Source organism: Alligator mississippiensis, chromosome 10 (genome assembly GCF_030867095.1).
Source record: "Alligator mississippiensis isolate rAllMis1 chromosome 10, rAllMis1, whole genome shotgun sequence".
In the NCBI taxonomy this organism is placed as follows: Eukaryota; Metazoa; Chordata; order Crocodylia; family Alligatoridae; genus Alligator; species Alligator mississippiensis.
In genome coordinates, this window is record NC_081833.1 from 3,185,125 (window position 1) to 3,207,277 (window position 22,153).

General features: G+C 48.8%; 2 protein-coding genes across 5 annotated transcripts in view; one reads left to right on the forward strand and one right to left on the reverse strand.

The window, feature by feature from the left end:
* Nucleotides 1–16,383, forward strand: part of RAD9B (RAD9 checkpoint clamp component B) — a 34,457-nt gene extending 18,074 nt beyond the window's left edge. For 3 of the 4 annotated variants that reach the window (XM_019486839.2, XM_019486835.2, XM_019486838.2), the window contains 2 exons: nt 5,246–5,348; nt 11,693–16,383. In XM_019486839.2, the coding sequence (XP_019342384.2) occupies nt 5,246–5,331 (86 nt within the window). In that variant the 3' untranslated portion in view covers nt 5,332–5,348; nt 11,693–16,383. The remainder of the gene's footprint in view (nt 1–5,245; nt 5,349–11,692) is intronic. The other variant, XM_019486836.2, reaches the window with a different exon arrangement.
* Nucleotides 73–21,067, reverse strand: PPTC7 (protein phosphatase targeting COQ7). Its single transcript, XM_006267639.4, has 6 exons — nt 20,740–21,067; nt 8,082–8,261; nt 4,951–5,149; nt 2,332–2,455; nt 668–797; nt 73–377 (listed from the first exon to the last, which is right to left on the reverse strand). The coding sequence occupies exons 1-6, from the start codon at nt 20,939–20,941 to the stop codon at nt 319–321; spliced, it is 894 nt and encodes a 297-aa protein (XP_006267701.1). The 5' UTR covers nt 20,942–21,067; the 3' UTR covers nt 73–318.
* Between the last annotated feature and the right edge of the window lie 1,086 nt (nt 21,068–22,153).

Sequence of the window (22,153 nt, forward strand, 5' to 3'; positions counted from 1 at the left end):
TTTGAAACTAGTCACAATTTAAAAAGCAGTAACCACGTGGGTCTGGTTTCCCCCACCTAGAGAACAACTACTGGGTTTTGAAAGGCATGCTTCAAGCCTTGCATTTCCTCATTTCTTGCTGGCAGACAGATCAGTGTACTACAGTAGTGGTTCTTAAAAGGATCTCAACATTGCATCGTAGGACAGGCAACAGGCTTGACAATTGGCCATTGAGATCAGCTGCAACGTAAGAAAGCAATCCTGCCAGCAGGAAACAGTACGTGTGAAGCTAGGAACTCTGGGAGAAAGACGGTATCAGAAGTTGACATCTTAAACAATTCAGTCTGTATATTCAGCTACTATAGAAAGAAGGACGGTGATGTCATCTGGTTTTCCCCCTGTAATGCAAAAAATTTATTTTGAAACTAATCAAGAAGCTACCTAAAAATTATAAACAGTGTCCTAAAAGCTTCGTTTTAACACCCTTTAAAAAAAGTCTGACTGTTTTAGATACGTGTACAGCCAAAAGCCTTGGTCTCCTTCACTTCCCTTTCCAAAGGAACAAGTGCCTCCTAAAAGCATTCTGGGGACCACCGATTATTTGGGGGCGGGCGGAGAGAGAGGGATGGAACTTGGGACAGCACAAGATTTATGAAGCGATTCCACAGTCGGGGGGAGACGCACTCACCTCTCACGTTCAAGCCATTGTCACAGGCAAACTGTGCAAAGGGTGACATGTAGGTAGGGTCGTACGCCAGTTCGTGAGCTTGCTCAGCAATGCTTCTCGCAGTCTGTTGTATGCTCTCATAATTCGAGTTCTAGATTGATGAAAGCCAGCCAGTTATTCTTACAGAAATGAGTGCGGTTCATTCACCTAAGCAGCTACTTGGGAGGAGAGCAGGATGGGCACAGGGACCATTTCCTAATCCAAAAGGAACCTGCCTTCTCCCAAGTGTCCAGTCTGTGAGCATTTGCATTCCAGGATGAATCCAACCTCTGTAGCTGTGATTATCTGTCTGCACAGTTCTCATGAGACCACTGATCGTGGAAAGGAAACGTACCATTTCACTGTTTAGAAGATGGGACCCGGCCTGTTTTGAATACTGCAAGTTATCTAAGCCGAGAAACTCGGCTTTCCCTTTACCTGTTTTGACTACCCAAATCGCACCCTCCCTTCACCCAGCTTGACAGCCAGGCACCCGCTCTTTCCAAAGGAACTGCATTCACTACAGCGGGAGTGCTAAGGCAAAAGGAGGAGAGCAATGATTGAGCAAACAAGAGAAACAAAGCTAGTTTGAGCACTAAGCGTCAAGCAAAAGGAATATCTTCCCATAACACAAAAATGCCTGACAACTCTTTAGTTTTGCATAATTACAATATCCATTTTGCTGAATGGTGTCTGTGGGAAAGCGTCAAATCAAACTGAAATCTTAATGTCTACGCATGGGCTACAAGTCTGCATACCCAGCAGTTACAGCTTCCACTGCAACAGTGACGTTTTCCTGTCCCCCCCCTCTGCCCTGCTGCTCGTCTGAAATTATTTACAAGTCTCAACCCCCTCCCGCCCCCAAAACCAACAACCTTCCCTTCTCCACCCCACAGCTTCTCCCTCCCCCCCGCACAAGCATCTTGTTCAGTACTCCGAGGTGCTAAAACATGTACTGCTGGGCCTTCTCCATATGGCTACTCCTGCCAGCTAGCTAGTGGCACGTGCTACAACCACACCTCCATTTGAGGGCAGACACGTGGTAAGAACATTAACGGGGGCAGGGCAGATCCCAACCCGCTAACACTGGGTTTTCAACTTTGCTGACATGTTGAACAAGACCTTCCTGCTCAAGCCATAGGCGAGACCGAAATGGAGGCTTTCCACATTCAGATGTCAATGCTACTTGGGGGAAAGTGAAAGATTTCTATTGGAACAGTAATACAAGAATCACCCCTATTACCCACAAGAGCAGCACTCCAAGCTCACATTCAGTCTGTTCAGAGCATGCCTCCAAATCAGTCTACAAGGCCGCTTAAAGAGTTTCCAGCAAACCCCGGCAGTAATTTTGCTGAGAGAAGGATCAATATGCAGGCCACCGAGAAGTTAACACGCAAGCTGTCAGTGTCAAAATACCTTCCTCCAGGTGCCTAGTTCCTATGTCCTTTTGGATTCTGCAGTGGACTTCCTAACACCCCTCCCACTCAAAGTTGTTTAATACGCCCCTGTTCAGTGGGGAAAGGGCAAGAGCTCATTTGTTACCTAAGTGGAAAACAGCTCTTGAAATGATTAACGGGAAGTAACAGCTATTCATCATCTGGCTGAATAAGAACCTGCATTCACTGCAGGCACTTCATGGCAGTTACCTTCAGCTTTTTCAGTTCCTGAAGAATCATGTAGTCAGGCATGTTGTCAAAAAGTCCATCTGTTGCTGTCAGAATAATGTCTCCGAGCTGAACATCAAAAGAAGTACTGTCAGCAGCATCTGGGCTGTGAAGATGATGATATCATGTCAAAGGAAAGGATTTCACATCACACTAAAAGGTACAAAGTCCTGTCAAACAACAGCATCAATGGCTTCTGCAATTCACTGCTCTTATAACAGGTTTTGTTGGGAAAATGCTGCATCAGTGCAGCTTATCAAGAGAGCCAGTGCGACAAAAGACACAATCAGGATCACAAACAGTTAACATCTGGGGAGGTGCATCAGGACAACTCCATCTAATCCACTTCACCATGGTAACCATCAAGTCCAGTGGTAGTTCAGGGTTTCCTTCTCACTCAATTTAAACATGTCAGAGGGCTTGAGGAGAGGGAGGTGAAAACTCCTAACTGGGATGAGAAGGGCGATGCCTAGATACTGAAGCACCTTTTATTGTGAATGATGCACCCACAGCTATATAATGCACCATACAGGAAGGACGCAGCACACACTTTGGTTACCATGGCAAACCCCAACTCTTAAACAGAACGAGGCCTTTAATGAGGAGCAGCAGGCAGCCTTGGCTTTCAAAGCAAAAAGGAGTTGGCTCCCCACACTGGATGAGGGGCTGATTTTACCCCACTTGCACTTGAACTTGCAGTTCTAGGACGATCAGCATTTCAACCCAGTGTTTTACATCACTGCCCTATCCCGATACCAATTTTATATGGACTTGTCCAACCGTTAAAAGGAAAAACAGGAAGGCAATTAAAAATGAATGTAAATATCACTTAAAGTTGAGATGAGTGCAAGCCACTACGATGCATCCTATAACCATGATTCAGAATGGAAATGTGGGCATTTCAAGGGCTGATGCATCTTCCCCATTTTCCTTAATCCACAATGACTCATTCTTTGCTTCCTGAGCTTCCAGAGGATGCTTTTCTGATAACCGCCCTTGTGCTATTTATATTCTTTACACAAGATACCTAGGCCTTAAGAAAGCTAGAACCACTGGAATGATTTATAATCTGAAGAGTCGATTTCTGAAGTGCTCTCATTTCAGGATCCTGATGGCTGTGCTCTTCCTACCCTTGGGGCCTTTGGTCTTCCTGTGTGGCTTTGTTACCTTCATCACAGTAATAGCAATCTAGCTGGAACTATGTCCACCCAGCATCCTCAAAGGAATTATTTTGGCATTGGAAACTACAAAGTCTAAAACCTCTGACTAAGAGCTTAACATTCATTCTCCATTGGCGGTACAGGGCACACAACTCTTCTTTAGGAGATTTTTAAGGTCAGGATCAAAAAATTAATTAAAAAAAAATTAAATAATTTAAGTACATTTTTAAAGAAGATCATGAACTTAATTTAATACAGTAGAGGAAACTCATTAAAAGAAAAAAGAGACAAGCAAAGTGACATAAGACAAGAATGTGTGTTCTGCAATTCTGATTTTGCTTGAGAAGTGGCTGACGGGCTGGGCCCGCACTGGAAGGCAGACGGCTCAGCAGGGGGCATTGCCCAAGTTCACCTTTGGCCTGGCAAGTTTTGTGGACACAGTGTCTTTCTAACACAGGCTTGGTGTTCTGCCAGATGGAGTTCTGTTCATTTTGACAGAACGCAGCGTGCTGTTGGACACTTCGCAATGCAAGCTGCAGTCACACGCTGCCCTGCGCTCTTCTCAGGCTTCATGACCTCAGTGCCAAGCTATGCGAGCCAGCCTGCTCCTTGCTGGTCTCTAGAGGAGCAGGGACTCTGAGAAGATGGGTGCACCCGAAACCAGAATACATGGCTGACACCAAGTGGATCAATCGAAAGTGTTCTCCATCAGGTCAATACCAGTGCTAGCCCAGTCCATCCTTATTCAACTCTCACTGCGTGTGCTGCAGCCACATCCGAGGAAGTTCAAATGGTTTCTATACTTTGCTATAGTCAGTAGGAACTTTTCTTGCATTGAAGTTGGGCCTTGTGACGCATCCTCCCTGATCCTAGATGGGCTACAAAACTCTTTTATTTGTTTCACAGTACAGAACAAAAAGCCTCTAATACTGACTCATTCATAGTAACTTGTATTTAAGGCTCCTGCAGTTACTGCAAACAAACAGCAATAGCTCAAACCTGCAAACGCAATGAATTCGTCACGGTGATTAAAATAACCTCAAGGTTTGTATTGTGTTGGCACAACATACAAAGGACCTGGACATGACATTTGTTACTACACCAATGGATATTTCTGGTTTTGTCAGGACAGTTTCATAATATCCTAGTCTCTCTGAGGATCAAAATGACTCGCGTGCTTTATGCACTTAAGTTTAGGGGAAGTGACCATGCCCCTGAGCTCATACATGCTTCAGCTAGCTTGGACTCTCACCAGGTTTTGTTGACCTGTACTCAGGTCAGCAGCTATTTCTTAGACAAGTACACCCTCCTCCCCACCTTCTGGTTTGTTTGTTTTTAAATAAGTACACCCAGCGCTAGATTCCAGCATACCGAGCGCTTTCACTGAAGGTCCCAGAACCTCTCACGTGCTGGCTGTACACTGCATTCATCCCCATCTCACCTATCACTTAGTACGACTCCCTCTGCTTCCGGCGGCGCTATCGACAGCTGGAACGGAGTGTTGAAGTAATGTTGTTGTTCATCGGACCGATGGACCACTTCTCCTCCTCTCACCACCAGAAATCCAGAATCTCCCAAATTTGCTGTATGTAAACGATGACTTGTTCTGTCCAGAACCACTATGCAAGCCGTACTGCTTCCTAGAAGGAAAGTTAAAAGGATCAACGGGAGACGGGCTAAGCTGTAGCAGCATTTATGTCACAGGAACCGACTGTTGCTCATTATTTCATTTATAGGCCAGCTGTTCAAATACTCATCATCACTGCTGACAAATCCAGGCACATGTAAATATTTGTTGGTGAGAAACAAAGTGAATATATGAGGAGGAAAAAAGCAGTGGTGAGTTTTACAGGCATTGCATGACACAGCTGCCAATTAATTTGCTTATCTTGCTTTGATTTCTGTCATTACAGTGTGCTGACAAACACTTAGTGCAGTTTCCCATTCTAAAATATTCTAGTGTGGGCAGGTGTGCACAATCCTCTGAAGGTGACCTGTTTTACAGGAGGCACAGAATAATGAAATCATGATTACTGGGACCGTAACAGAAGCATGATAGCACTGAGACCATGCTAGGTGCTGTCCACACACTTCCCTTCACCAGTCCTGAATAATCCGTGCCCAGCAAATGGACAACTGAAAGATGTCACTAGGTGTTTTTACATTGCGTGCGTCAGAGCAATGCTTTTCTTTGAGAGCATGTCTTTGTAAAACCGGCTCAGAGGCCTGCTTCCAAAGAAATACATGGTCTCTTCATGCAATTCATTCAGAAACAAGTGCACTGCTTTAAAGCTCAGTTAAGAAGTTAGCTCCAGTATTTAAGTGCCAGCAGGCAGGTGCAACCATATGTCACCTGACACACTGTTAACTGCCTGGACACTTCATTCATAACATGCCGATCAAGATCCCAAAGCTGGAAGTCAGTGAGACCAAGTTTTTAACCTCATTTTATTTCTATAGAAACTGCAGAATCCTATTTTCACAACCGTCTTCATTGCTCATCTCTCAGGGTCTTACTTAGTGGTCCTAGAACTCTCAATAATTGCTCAAGTTATTTCACAAGAGAAAACTTCTCTGCAAATACTGTGCTAGATGGATTAAGAGAGAGTAAGGGCATAGGGGAGAATGGAAACACCCACATCAATTCATACTGCCCCTAAACCTCCCATTCACGGTGGGGGCATTATGGAATTTGAATTCATTCCCCTGTAACATCTGGAACTGCCCACTGACAGTGACGTGGCACAGCAATTGCTGTGCCCAAAGAAGTCTGATCCATAATCTAGCGCATTGGGCGGGGTTGAGAGCAGAATCTCTTTTCCTTTGGAATGAACATCTCAGAAGTTAACACATTTAAACCTTTCCTAGAGACCGAAATGCAGCTGGTTCCAACATGCTCAGCTCCGCCAGGAGTCATTTCTAACAAGATTAAGGGTTAGAGAAAGACCCTGAGCTTTCCATTAACTAAGAAACACCTCCAAGCAGAGCAGCCCATTAGATGGATCAGGGGCTTACAAATCAACAGCTCCGAGCCTTCAGCGCAGAGCACAGCTAGCTCTGGGCCATCGCCTCTCCTGCACGGGGTTGTTGCAATTGATTAGCAATGCTTTTCTTTTTGTGGGGCTCCCAGCCTCACTTGGTTCAGAGTCGGGCAGCGTTAACGTGTACTGTAACCAGAAATCCATGCAAGGAATGCAGATCCCGTGACTCTGCATATACTGCTCTTGAGACTCGGAAAGGTCAGGCCAGGCTGTCTCCTTCCAGGGAAGGGCTGCGGGAGCTCATCACGAGTGGTCCACCTTGTTGGTCACTTAATCACTTTGACTGCTTTGCACAAAATAGCAGGAGTATAATTAGACACTCCAACCCCCTGATATAAAGCAGTCACTGAACAGACACAGGCTAAAAGAGGGATCCGGCAGGCTGCTTGAGGCTTGCACCCATTTTTTAGGCATGTAATAAAAAGCAAACATCTGGTCCCTGGCTCAGCAGACTGATTAGACATAGTTTACATAGCGCTCTCTGGGGAAAGAAGTTTGAGGTCAGGTAAGAAGCATGTGCGTCAGGCAGGGTAACTCACTCTTAGTGTGTGAAAGGTTAGAGAGCCTTTAGAACGGTGTTCAGCTTTCAAGAGCAGGGCCAAATGTGGCCTTTCTGTCCACACGACTTCCACAGGCTTCCAAGGGAAATGCATAAACAGATCTGAAGGCCAACTGTGCACAACATCCAGGAAGCTCATGGTTGTAGCACATCTCTTTAACTTCCCTTCAAATCTTTACTCCTACCCACATAAATCAGCAACAACATAGGACAACTGATGGCACCATGCAAACCATTCAATCAGTGCAGGGGTGCTCAACCCCCAGCCCCTGCTGAGCTGTGATGCAGTCCAGGCGCTCCCGCAGGTCCAGATATTTGGAGTCAATGCTGCTGTCACTCCTCCACTAACAAATTCCGGAGACATGACCCTGCACACGGCCCAATCCAGCATGTGCAGGGCTAGAACCAGGGGACTGGCCCAATCTGGGCTAGGGCCACAGCTGTGACCAGGGATTCGGTCCTGCACAGGCCAGATGGGGCCTGCGGACCCATCCCCTACCACTCACGCAGCCAGCTGGACCAGAAGGTTGGGCACCACTGAAGTAGGAGTTAGCAAGACCAGCTCAAGGAGGCACAGCCAGCTCTCCTGTTACTTATCAGAAAAGCCTGGGTGGAACCAAGCCTAAATCACAAGCTGAGGAGCTGGTGTTAAACAAACACAAGCAGGCGTGGACTGCCGGGAAAGCTTATTTTGCAGCCTTTCTGCAAGTGTGGAAGACATTCTCAGCAAGTCTATTCTTTAATGAAAATCACTGAAGTGCTCCTTGGAGCAGAGTTACATTCCAGTACCCTCACATATGGGGCATCAGTGCTCCAAGACGGTGTCAGGGTTCCCTTGAAATTCAGGACAGATAACTGGCTGAGGATCCACACTGCACTACTAAGTGACTGCTCAAACCACCTTGAATCCGTAAGCCTGGCCAGCACATTTTACACCATGGCATCAATGTGTGGCTTCTTTGTTGCTCTTACCAAGCAGAGGGACTTTGTTCTGCAGTAGCTCACAGTAACTGGTGGTAAGAATCCCAACGGGGTTGCTTGGTACGAACCGTCCTTCTTTTACTAAGCGCTCACACGTTCGCATTAGAGTCCCTGAGAACTGAGAAGGGTCGACCCCGTAGTCTCTCCAGCCTCCTACGCCATCTGCTACCCCTTAAAAAAAGAAGAGAGGGAGAAAGAAAGCAATGTTACCACTCATGCAGCTTAACGAGGTAGTATTAAATGCTCACTTCTCACACACTTACGTGAGGTCTAGAAGCTAGACCACTGCAGGCTGTTACCCATAGTTCTGTACTAAGCCTGTCTTCAAAGTGGTGTTTTACATTTGCAGTACCTCTGCTCTCATGTCACAGCTAGCGGGAGAAAAGTTATATTTGGTTTTCAGGGGAAAAAAGATGCTCTGAAAAGCCATGCTTCAGAGCTATTCTGATGTTAGGCCTCAGATGCATTTCACAGTTAGTAAATATGGTAAAAATGTCTAAAGCTAGAACTTCTGCTTAAAATGATATTCTGAAGAAAGTGACTTCATTTTAAGAGATCCTAGAGTCGTCTACCTTCCTAGGAATTCAAATTAGATCACAACTTTCATTAGCCCATTGGACAGAGAGGAGGTGTGTGGGGGGGGACAGTGTAAAACATTGTAAACATTACCAGAACAAGTGGTGAAAATGATTCCCCCTCCCCGCTCAGCACCCCCAGGAGGAAGGATCCCCTCAGTCACTTGTACCGGGGGGAACGTCCCAGGGAGGAGCAAGTTCTGCAGAAATCAAGCTTCCATTTGAGGAAAAAGATCTGAGAAACCTCTACCCAGGAAGGGCATGAGCCACAGCAATACTGTGCTTTATACCTGCACACAGACACATCATCGCTTCTGGCTTCAGCCAAGCAAGAGTGAAAACTGAGCAGGGTCTCGGTGGCTGTTCACACAAGTGGGATCTGGCAGGCTGCACTCTGGGAAACTCGGAGAGCTCTACGTAGCAGCAGAGGGAAGGGCAAGAGCTACATCGAGCGAGAGCATACAGGGGCAGATTCCCAGGATCCATCCCCACCCCTCACTGCAGCCCCTACGATGGCAGCAGCACGGAAAAAGAAAGGGCCCGTTTCTCTCCTCACAGGAGAAGAAAGACAAGTGTAGGGAGAGGAAGGAACTGGACTCAGAGCTCTTAGCTGGAGGCTAGGTGAAGTCCCCAACCTGGGCCCAGCACATTGCTCAGCTGGCTGAGACATTTGTCGACTTCTTTCAATCTGTCCCTAGTGCCAACACAGGCACATTAAAATAGAGTCTAAGAAATTATTACTGGCTAACTTTAATCTACTACAAACAATGCATTGGGAAATGAGCCCATAGCTTCTCAACCAATTTAAAATTCTGACTGTCAACTTAAGGGAGTCATGAGCTGAAATGTGGGATTCTACGACAAAATGAAGTTCAAGTCAATTATTCACGATACAGCACGGCGAGTCACTTCCACAGATCACAGCAGGCTTGAACGAGGACGATGTCTTACGAAGCAGAACAGAGCCAACCCCTGGCCAAAGAGCGAACATGAATTCATCAGTAAAATACAATATGCATCATCTCCAAAGGCCCGTCACGCGGGATGCTGTCTGAAATGGAGATGGACGATTTAGAGTTGACCTTGCCATGAACTCTGTAATCTGACAGCAGGTTAGAGCCAGATTCTGCACAGCCTATCAACATTAATCAGATTTCTCCCAAAAATAGTGCGCAACCTTTCCGACACCTGCTTTGTCCGTGTTTTCTAAGCGGTACAATGTGCAAAGGGCAAGATCTCGCTCATCTCACGTATGGGCACAGCCAAGAACAACCTCTCTCTTGAAAAAGGATTTGGGAGCGGAGCTCGTCCAAAAGGAGCCCGGGGATTCCAAGAAGCCGCTTTTCTAGTTTCAAGAACAAACGAGCCCTCTCCACGGACTGTTACTAAATTTACTCTTTGGTTTCGGCCACCGGCCAAATCAACCATAAGTACTCGTTTCCTTTTAAATGAATAAAGGGCACTATCAAGTTCCCTCATAAAATACTGTACATGGTTATGCTTTACAAGCAATAGGTCTAGAATGAGAGCCCTAATATTTCTGCATTAAGGGCGCTATGTCTCATTTCCCTTCTGTTCTGGAATCTGAAGTGGTCAAGATGCTACAGAGGGTCACTCCATCTCCAATAAAACAGTAGTGTTATATTACTGCGCTGCCAGGAAAGCAGCATGCATTCTGCTCTTCACATCACACCGGTATACTCACCAGTGTAACTTTTCTTTAAAAAAAGAAGTAGTGGTTCACAACAAATTGTTTCAGTCACACCCGGGAGATAATTGCAGACAGTTATTTCGAAGCTGAAGATGCATGCAAGTCATGTCTTGTCATCAACCTGAATACAGCTAGCGTACAACCAAAGGCTTGTACAACAGGCACGTTTCAACATACTGCCATCTGCCTAACACTCTTCACCGACCAAACAGCATGGAGCTACTAAAGAGAGCTGTTCACCAGATCAGGCTTCAAACGGCTTTTGTGCAACAAGCTGTTACAAGAAACGTGATGTGGAAATGGTTTCAGGTGCGTTTGTTCTTCTCCCTGCCCAGTCAGACCATGCGGATTTACATACCAGCCCATGAAGCTAACGCAAGACTCAAGACTGCCACGCTATACTAAAACCAGCAAAAACAGACTAGGCTAATGATTACCCAAGGGGGGCCACAAGTCAAAGATGATTTAAGCGCTAGTGCAACTCTGCTGTGCTATTAGCAGCAGACGAGCCAGCCGATTTCTCCAGTTTGTAACTCGCTCCAAGCCTGGAGCTTGAATCTTGGCCTATGACCACATACTTCATCTTGAGCCACAAAATGACCTGTTCTGCCTTGTCCCCTCCCTTCGCCACCGTCTCTGCCTGACAGCACATTCCCTCAGCTTCCAACACAGGCACCCGCCAGCTTTTCATTCAGTCAGGTTTCTAATTTACTTCTGCACTGGGCTCATGATGAGGGAGCCCCTGCTTTAAAGGTTAGCAAGAGATGCTGGTGGAGGAATGAGTCTCACCCATGTCCAGCAGTAAACGACGCACCTATGTAACACCCCAAAATAACCAGAACCTCAACCTACTAGGGACCAGGCTCCTTAAGGCTGATGGCAGCCAACTGGAAATTCAGACCAAGCATGAGCCGTTTTCAGAACACCCCTTTGACGGTAGAATAAGCTACATGCTATCTCGGTGCTCAATGATTTTAGTAGTGGACAGGAGCCTCAGGCATGAACACGGTGCACAGGAGTGACAGTAACAGCACAAACTTCCCAGCAAAAACTGGCTCAGCGCTACGCCCCAACTGTGACTTAAAAGGGCCTGGTAGCAGGAAGCGAGGACAATTCATTCTCCACATGCACCAGTCCTTGCCCCCTTCCCAGACCTTCAGCCAGACGGACCAAACACAGCAGTGATTTCTGCGGTGCGAATAACCATGTTCTCTAAAAAATGACGTATGCGTAATCGGTATGTAAAGAACTATTAAATATAAGAATGGCTTGATAACATTTCTCCTGTAACACCATGTCTCCCAATCTCTTCTCAGATTTAGAAAACTCCTGCTACTAGCAAAGTCACTGCTGAAGAACAAGGGCATGCGGCTGTATCGATTTTTACTCTTCTTGTTTATCTCGCTTTCACCCAGGACACAGACCACACGCAACAACTCAAGACAACCAGAGGCTGGACTGCTAAATAAGGCTGGTCAAATCTCAGCTTACTTATTAGTTCTGCCACATTTCACAATAACATTCAGCATTTTCTTTTAGTCCCTCCCGCCTTTCTGACCTTGAATACCCATGGTATAAAATACTAGCTGCTTGAGATTAATAGTATAAGGTATTGCCCAAGTGCAATTATTTACAGCCTTTGACTGAGTGGGTGTGACGGCAGCGTTCAAATATCTGAAAGGCTGCCACAGGAAGATGAAGCAAAACCGTCCTACCCTCAGTGACGAGGAGAACAAGAGGCTGTGACTTTGTGCACTTCCTTGGATGCCTTATACCCAAGGGCATGCAAGGGGTTACATCCGAGCTGCCAGAACCAAGATCCAGAGACGCTCATGGCAAGGGGGAACATTAGCAAATAAAACAGCTGAAAAGATTTAAAAGAAAATGTGCACGTGTTTAAAATGAGAAAATGTTCTGAGAGCATTTGGTGTTTCAAGGGCCAGGTCCCTTGTACTAGAGCCTCTCCTTCAGCACAAGGAACTGCAAGTTACTGTTCTGCTGTTCTCCCTTGTGTCGAGAGATCCACGAGCACTCCCCAGAGCTACTGCCAGGTTACATACTCTCTGCATGCGTCAGTTGGTTAGAGAGACCGGTTCCTTCCAATCTGTCTCAATGCCAGGGACAAGCAGTAAAATCCAGAGTCTCAGAGGAAAATCCAGACTGACGGATGTAGCAGTAGCCAAGCCGACCAAGGTAAGATGCGGCGATACTCAATGCTATTCAAGTTAAGTACCCCCGGCAGCCTGCACTTCAGCTAAATGGAGGGGCAGGAGAACCAACTCGCAAAACCAGCAACGGCTGGGTTAGCTGCGTGCATCTCTCCCTTGTAGGGGTTTGGGTTGTGCATCTCTCCCTTGTACACACTTTCAAGGCAGATCCGTCTGTTCCATTCTAGCTCAGACATGCGGTAAAGTTATTGGCTTCTTAAACTGATGCTAACCTTTCATCTGCCCTGCTTCAAATCAGTAACTTTTGAGTAGCAGTCTGCCAGCCAGCCACAGCTTACCTACCAATTCCCATGTCAGCAGATCGAGTGCAGAAGGACTGCCCTGAGCTGGAAACCTTTGGAAGCTGGTCACTATGAAAGTGCACACCAGGGCACAAGAAGCAGATGCACAAAGATGTGCGGCAGGGCACAAGCGTACCTGCAAACTATATCTGCACAGGGGAACATAATGAAGCCTTCAGCTCATGCAATATTGAACTTCTAAGTCTGTTACTGAATTAACCATGAGTCATTGGTGCCAGAGGACGAAGTGACACATTTATGGAATGATTTTATGTTTGGCACAAAAGAAGCGTTATATTAAAACTTCAAGAGCAAAAGAAACTGCACCTGAAATGCATCACCTACAGTGACGTTGCATAGGTACTTTTAAAACAGGTGACAGGAAGCAGAGGTAAACTCGTATTCCAGTTAGCCGAAGTCCTCCATTCAAATCCAGATCCAGTTCTCCAAGTCAGCAGCTAAACTCTGACTTAATAAGAGCACAGTGGGATCATGATGCATTACCCAAGCTGTTTTCTGATCAACCGGACCTTGACATTTATAAAGAAATAACTATACACAAAGCATCTCATAAGGTCAGATCACAACTTACAGATTGAACATAGTCAATTTGCATTACACATTTTATCAACCAATAGCACTGGTTTATGGAACTCAACCAGCTTAAGGCTCGTTTCATCTTTTCCCCATCTCGGGTAGATACACCAAAAGAAGGAACAAGAGGCTAGAGAAAGAAGTGAGGGCTTAAGTAACTACAGATGCAAGAAATGGTATTAAAAGAAGGAAGAGGAAAGCAACAGAGATGGGAAGAGAACAAGGAAGCTCTAAACAACCACATTCGTGGAGTGATGGGACTTCCCTGAAAGCATCCAGTGTTTATTTTGGCCATTTCTAGTACTGGCCTGTATTTTTCTTCCCTGGCTAGTGCAAAAAGACAGAGTGGGAACCTCACAAACGTTTTCCTCAAAATGATGAAACTTGGAATAGATTGGAACATAACAGGAACATGCTGAATTCTTGTTACGCTCGAGGCGTTTTGCAAGTTTCCCAGCATGGCTAACACCACAGGTATTAAGCAAGACTGAAAACGCCCATGCTACTAAAGGGTAGGTAGGCTGCTGCTGGTATTTGTTCCCTGGAAGGGATCTGTGACAGAATAGGTCTAACTCACCCAGCACTCAAAGTGCCAAGCTGCACCTGGACACTAAACCAACAAAAAGAACAGATTATTGCAATGCTTCAGCCAGCACAGAGACTGATTGATGCTTCCACTATGGTACTTGGCTTGCATTCAGTTGGACTTATTTCCTTCTACAGCTCTCTCACAGGGCAGGGCCTTCCCTCGAGACAGCTTCAGTTATGCAACTCGGGTTACACCTACTGCCAGCAAGGGATGTGAACAGCGGGTACAGTTATAGATGTCTGGCTGCAAATGTAAGCCACAATAAATGCTTAGCACCATTACAGGAACCACAGTCAGAAAGAGTGGTCAGGTCGGAGGTTATCTGCAGCTAAGAGCCATTATTTTTTTTCAAAACGCTGAGCATAAATGCTCTGACAGAGCGATTCTACTGACAGCTGCATTAGCCACCACTGAGATGGTCTTTTTTTAACTGCATCTGTATTCCCCAACAGCCCTGTCAATAACCTGTGGTTTCCTTACAAATGACAACACTCAACTGAATGTCAAGTGCACGTAATAGGAGCAACACTTGCACAAAGAAAGTGATGTTACTTTTGTTGGGCTCCCTGCTTCAAGAAAGATGTGAACAAATTAGATGAGTCCAGTCCTGGATTGCAGCAACGGAAATTTAGGTCAGAGTTTAAGGATGAACTTTTGATGAGGGTGGTTAAGGATTGGAACAGGCTGCCTAGAGACACTGTGGGCTCTCCATCCTTAGACAAACACTTGACTGGGATGGTTTAGTCAAGGACGGTCCTGCCTTTAGCACGGGGTTGAGTTAGATCGGGGGTTCCCAACCTTTTTATGCCGAGGACCAGCAAACCGCAGACCAGAGGTGACTGTGGACCAGCAGTGACTAGCACACTGCGCGCAGGCAGGCAACCCTTGTTTATACTCAGTTGGCTGCCAATCTGCAGTATGCTGGTCACTTCTAGTCCGTGGTTTGCTGACCCATGGTCACTTCCAGTCGGCAGCCAGCCCTCCTGCAGACTCGCAGCCAACCCTTCACAGCCTGGCACCAGGCCACAGCCCAGGGGTTGGAAATCCCTGGGCTAGATGATCTCCTGAGTGTCCTTCCAACACTTCCACAAAGTGTATCCTTAGCTCATTCTTCATGTTTAGAAGTCAGATCCCTCATGTTCGGGGACCAGCAACATTTTTGTTAATCCAATGACTAACCTCTCTAGATTATATTAAGTCTCCATAGTGTTGACCTTTTGTTCCCTAGGGCAAGACAGCACACTGAACTAGGCTGCTCCACTGACAAGTTTTTACAAATGATCTCGTTCATAGATTCATAGATGTTGGGGTCGGAAGGGACCTCAACAGATCGAGTCCGACCACCTCCCCTGGGCAGGAAAGAGCGCTGGGGTCAGATGCCCCCAGCCAGATGCCGATCCAGCCTTCTCTTAGAGACCCCCAAGGAGGGGAGAGCGCCACCTCCCTTGGAAGCCCGTTCCAAATGTTGGCCACCCTTACCGTGAAGAAGTTTTTCCTAATGTCTAGCCTAAATCTGCTCTTGGTCAGTTTGGGACCATCATTCCTTGTTACCCCAAGAGGTGCCTGGTGAACAGAGCATCTCCAATCCCTTGCTGCGTCCCCCTAATGGATTTGGAGGTGGCCACGAGATCACCTCTCAGCCTTCTCTGGCAGAGGTTGACGAGGTCCAGGTCCCTCCGCCTCTCCTCATAGGGCTTGTCCTGTGAGACCCTAACCATACAAGTGGCCTCCTCTGGACCCTCTCGAGTCTATCAACATCCCTCCTGAAGTACAGCACTCAAAACTGGACGCAGTACTCCAACTGCAGTCTGACCAGTGCCGCATAGAGAGGAAGTATCACCTCCTTGGCAATATCTGTCAGTCATCTGCTGGTACATGATACAGTGCGGTTAGCTTTGCTGATGATTTCTTCACACTGACGACTCATGTTCATCTTGAAGTCCACTCCGACATCCATTTCCGCTGCTGTGCTGCTGAGAGAGTCACTTCCCAGCCAGTCGATGTGCCAGATATTTTTGCACCCTAGGTGCACCACTCTGCACTTGTCCTTGCTGTACTGCATCCTATTGTGTCCTGCCCACTTTCCTCACCTGTCCAGGTCTGCCCGCAATCATTACTAGACATGACATCAAATAAACACTTGCCTTCCATGTCCTTCAGATATTTAGTTACTCTGACACTAGCACTTCCTGTAGCCATCTTTTCAGATCGTCCATCCTTAGCCATTTGCATTTCCCCCTACAAGTCCTTTTCTTACTCAGTGAGACGCTAGCCTGCATTCCTTGGAGCATCAGCTTTTTCCTCTCCAAACCATGCCTACCATGGGTATTAGATAGCCAAATAGGAAGGGGGAAAGACTGCCGTAAAGGCTCTTGCCAAGGTCACTTTCTAAATAAAGTCCCATTCACATCTTAGAAAGCACTGGTGTCATGGGATGCAGAATGACTGCTGCTGTGTTTCAGTAATGGGTCACAACAGGGACAGCAGACCCCAGGAAAACTGACAAGGATAGATGGTGCCTAACAAAAGAAAAAAAGCCAAGTAAGAAAAAGACAGGTCCCAAGACTGGGGGGAAGCATCATTAAAAAAACGGCACCACAAGGTCTATAAAACAAACCTCAACCCCGAATTTGAAAAAAGTGATTGCAGTGCTAAATAGGACTCGTGCTGTTAATTCCACATGCAACTTGGAATACACCAGAGAGGCAAAAAAGGAGTAAATCTACTCACCCATGTCAAGCGAGGAAACAGTTGCTAGCCACTAAAATGCACATCACTATCAACTGATGAAGAATTTAGGCTCTCATTTATGCAAATGTAGGTTTCTATCCATTACACAGTGCCCCCAGACTCATTAGACCAGGCTTGTCCAACATGCGGCCCGCCAAGCCATTTTCTGCGGCTCGCAGTGCTGCGATGGGAAACGAAAGTAAAGGCTGTTTACTTTCGTCCCCACCCCTTGTTCCTCCCCCAGCCCCTCAGCAGCTTCCTAACGGCTGCTGAAGGGCTTGGGAAGGGACAAGGTTCCCACATGTACCGCATCAGCGGCTCCTCCCCTCCCCCTTCATTTCACTGTGTCCCGTCCTAGCCCCGCCCCTCTCTTCCTCATTTGCATGCTGGCCCCACCCTACGCCAGTCCCGCCAGCCGGAGCAGGTCGCGGTGCAGTGGCCAGGCGGGTGCGGATGCCGGCGCAGAGGCATGCTGCGGCCGGGCCCGCGGGAGATGCTGCTGCCACTGCAGCTGTCAAGGTGGGAAGCTGACACCTCTCCTGCCTCCCCGCATCCCACCGTGCCCGCAGACATCACGCTGGAAGTGGCAAGTCATGGGCCCTGGGGAGGGAGGGAGCCTTGCCGGTCGGGGAGAGGGAGCAGGGGGTGTCCCTGCACATCCCACACCTCCCTGTAGGGTCCCCACATGTCCCCCTGGCTGCTAAGCCCAGGCTAGCAGGTGTGGAAGCGTCCTCGAGGCCGCCCAGGTGGCAGGGAGGATACCGTGGGGTCAGGCGGCGCCCCTTGACCTCTGCCCCTCCAGGCCGTGGACCCACTGGACAGGCCACGTGAGCGCTCCTGCTGGCCCACTGAGTGATAAAAGTTCATGATCCAGCCCCACATTCAAAAAGGCTGGACACGCCTGCACTAGACTCACACGCGGCAGAGCACTTCCGAGTCCAATAGCCAGCAATTCCAGTAAGCACTGGCAAACAAAAGGGAGCAAAATTAAAACAAACAAACATGTGCAGTCCTACCAAGAAACTCTGCCGGTTTGGTACTTGGTGAAATTTTTACTCCGTAAGTCTAACAACAGAAAATGTTGGTGCTCAAAGATTTGGGCTCAAACTTTTAAGTGGCTGATTTTATACAGCTAGATGCTAATTTGTAGCAGAATACACACCAGGGGGGTTTTAGCATTTGGCTGTGGGTGTGGGGAGGGTAGCGGGGAGAAGAGCATTATTCCAACATATGAGCAATTTTATTAAGGCAGCTTCTAGACAGTCCTCCAAATATTAGACAATGCAGAGGCCCAGAAAGACATTACAAATGCCAGCCCCAGCTGTTCAACAGCCTTTGGGAACCCGGGAGGGATTACACAAGAGCTTTTGAGAGCAGCAACACAGCAAGCTTTGATCCTAATCACGAAGGCCTCAAACACCAGAAACCAGTGAGTAACAAACTATCTCCGTTTCCCCAGAGAAGTCTCCAAGGACCTGGGGTGGAGAGGTTCTTCTCCCTTCCAGCAGCTGGGTGGCAGGATTGAATATCTAATCAACAGGGATTTTTTTTGCCAGAAACTGAAATGAAAAATCAATCCTCCAGACAGAGGGTAGACCATTGGTAAGCACCCGCTCCCCTTTACCCACTGCTGGGAGGTGGGAAGGAGCTGGATTTTCAGCTGTCTGCTGGAGATCTCGCTAGGAAAGAACGAGACGCAGTAGTAGGCATCTGGTGAGGGTTTCAAGCTTTGGACTGCAAAGCGCATGAAAACAAAGCACGATGACTAGCAGCTTGGGATCCCAACGGCTCCGCTCCATAAACATGCAGCCTCTCTGGCACTGGTGAACTTCCGTCCAACTAAAGAGAATAAAACCCAAGCACCAGCACAACTTTTCCATTAACGGGGAGTGCCTCGTGCTGCTGCACCACACCCACATCCACATCCAGCCCACACAGGCTCGCTTTTCATAAACTCAATCTGGAAAAGTTTGGCACAGAGTAATTTTAAACAAAGTATTTGGCAAACATGGGTCATGGAGTGACTAACAGAACAAATCAAGCCTAAACAAAGTGAGATATTTGAATGTATCCTGTACCGAGAACACTGAGCATTGCTGTAGAAGAGAACGTTACGTAAGTGTACACGGCGCCTCAAGGAACAAATGAGGTCCCTGTACCGAAGAGGCCCAAAAGCAAGGGACCATATACAAAGGAGTCTCTCAGAAGCAAAAGGGTGCAGAGACGCAGTGTTTAAAGAGGAGAATTAAGGTACGGGAAGGTGCCTAGTCAGCAAGAGGTGGGAGGTCAAGAGAAGAAACTTGAGTTAGGGTACAGAGGGGCACATGGAGCGAGTAAGCAGAGTCGAATATGGAGTCATGGAGGGCACTGAAAACAGAAGTGAAGAGCTTCACGCTGAAAGAGAAAGGTGGAGGAGGGAAGAAATCTGTAGATGAGGCAACACCTGAACAGCAAGGAAGTTTAGCACCAGGGCTGGAAAGGAGAGGTGAGCAGAGAGGGACCAATTACCCTAACTAAAAAAATTGGGGGGGGGGGGGGGGGGGGGGGGAGCAGACCAAATTTGTATCCATTGGTTTAAGCAGTGTGGCTTGAGAGAAAAAAAGGAAATTCATCCCGAATTCTCCGCACTGCAGAGCATCAGGCCATTTCAAAACGACTGCTGCACATGAATGTCAGAAAAGCAAACAGCTAACAACTAAAATGGCTTGATACTGAAAGCCATTTAAACGTTTACCAGCAAGTTTCAGTTTCCACTTTCCTAGTCAGGACATTTTGGTCTGAATAAAAAAACCTCCCACTCTCCTTGCTTCTGCAGCCAAGTCAGAACTGTGCTGATCCTCCAGGTGCTGTGAAAACTGATGCAAAACTGGAGCAAAAATGTAGCACAGTCTTCCTGCTGGACACAGCAGAGTTACACGATGGAGCAGGAAGAGCAAGTCCACATTTCATAGTTACCAAATATGGCTATAAGAAATGAAGTGCCAGCAGATGGTTACAAATCCACTCTCCTTCTAACTTTCCTTTCCCCTAACATGCAAAGTTCAACTCTGGAGGGGGAGGCGGGGGGAGAAAGTCTCCTGGTCCTTCATTTCTCCGAAGGACGAACGCTGGATGTTCAGAGACTATCAGTGCAGGTCTAGTCCTGAACTTGAAAAGCGGCCAGACGGGTCACATGTCGCCGCGCAGCAATCCAGCTACTCCTTCTAATGGAAAAAAGAGTGACTCGAGAATAGACCCAGTGGAAAAGATGCAGAGCACGGCCTGCCCAGATCGGGTTTCCGCACCTCCTTGCGAGCTGCTCCCTTCAAAGTAACCAGCAACGCTGCGTCCTCGCGCCAACCTGCGCCTAATGGTTTAATATAACCCGGGCTGTTTCAGCAGCCGCGCCGCCCCACCGCGGAGACGGCGCGAGCCACAGCGCCGGCATGAAGGCACGCGTCCCCGTAACACGCCCCGCGGCTGCGGCAAACGTCAGCACAAATACAATTAAAAACTGTGCGGGTGTTTGACGAGTCCTGCGACGCGGGGGGGACGATGCCACGCGCGGGGGCACGAGCCAAGAAGGCGACCAGCCCTGAGGGCAGCGATTCTCCCCCTCTGTTCAGGCCACATCTGGATCCAGCTGTGCCCCCCCCCCACTGCTGAAAGGGTCCGATGGAGGGCAACGAAAATGGTTTTGGGGGGACACGAGCCGCGAGGAGAGGCCGGGGGAAATGGGCCGACTGAGCCCGGGGAAGGGAAGGGAAGGGAAGGGAAGAGAGGAGCGACGGGGCTGAACAGCAGCCTCCCCGTCCTGCAGCGGGGCAGAGGAGCAATGGGCTCGGGCTGCAGGCAGGCAGGGAGGGAGGCCGAGGCTGGGCACTAGGATGAATATCCCCGCCCCTCGCGGCGGGCCGGGCCGGGCCGGGCCGGGCCGCGACCTTGAGGCGCGGGGCGCTCACCCAGCACGTCGGCGCAGCGGTGCCGGGCCACGAAGCAGGCGTCGTCGCCGTAGCACACGCCCTTCTTGAGGATGCCCTTGCGGAAGTCCTTGCCGAAGCCGCAGCTGGCCGTCACCAGGCTGTAGTCGCGCGAGTCGGTCTGCGACAGGCCGCCCAGCACGGCCCGCGCCACCAGCCGCCCGTACGACAGCACCGAGAACATGGCGCGCGGCGCCCCGCAGCTCCCGACAGCCGCCGCCCCCAGGGCTCCCCGCGGGCCGGGGCCGGGCTGAGCCCGGGCCCGGTCAGAGCCGGCGCCGCCCGCCGCTGCGCCCCCTCAGCCCCGCGCCGGCTGCCGCGGCCGCCGCCATCTTGGCCTCGCGTGTCTCGGGCCCGGCACACGGCGGCTACGAGGTCAGCCCCGCCCCCCGCCGGCCGCGCTACCGCGCAGGCGCGCCGGCCCGCCGGCGCCCCATTGGCCAGCCGCCCGGTGGCATTTGCATAAAGAGGAAAAAAATAAGTCGAGCGGTGACCTTGGCTCCCGGCATGCAATGGGGGAGGCAGGCGAGTCCCGGCGCGCCCCGCGCGGAGGGCAAGGCATGCCGGGGTTTGTAGTCCTGCCGCGCTCTACTGGAGAGCTCGAGCCGCTGGAGTCGCGTGATGGGCTGGCTGCGCTCCAGACAGCCTGGGCGAGGCGAGCTGGGAAACAAGCGAGCTCCCCTGGAAGTGATCTAGCACTAGTTGTCTCCGAGGGATCTCTCTCCTGAGCCCAGCAGGAAACGCCTGCACGTGCCGACTCCCCTGGGAGGGGTGTACTTGGTAGCCGCGTTGGTCTGAGACAAAAAGGCATGCAAAAAACTAGAACCCTTGGTTCCATAATGACACTTTTAGTAGACCAACTGGGGAATCGCAAGATAATTGTCCTTTTCTGCAAGCTTTCGGGATCAAAGTCCCTTCCTCAGGCTCTGGGAAAAGTGTAGATGGTACAAGCTGGTAAAAAGTCCCCATAGGTAGGAAATAAACTTCATTTTTGCACAGAGGGAGCTGAACGTGGAAGACTGTCCCTCTGGGGCCGTGAGAGCGTCTCTGTGAGCTGTGCCAAGTAGCTCTTCGATGTGTAGTTTATAACTCTCTGGCCCTCTCCCAAGAGAAACTGAAGGGCTGTGCAGGTTTCCCTCGCCAACCACGGTTCTGAGCATCCACGCTTAATATTCTAGATACCATTTTGGCTACGACAGTATACAGATTTGAGTAACCGTGGTTTTCCGTGGCCATGCATCAGCCCCGCCACCTGCCGTTTTCCCCATAAGCCTTTTGTTTTGCCAACCACGGGAACTTTCAGGAACCTAACCCCAGCGGTTGGCGAGGGAAACCTGTATGAGGTCCCCCGCTGTCCAAAAGTGCTGCCACCTTTGCTGCCAGGATGTTCAGGACA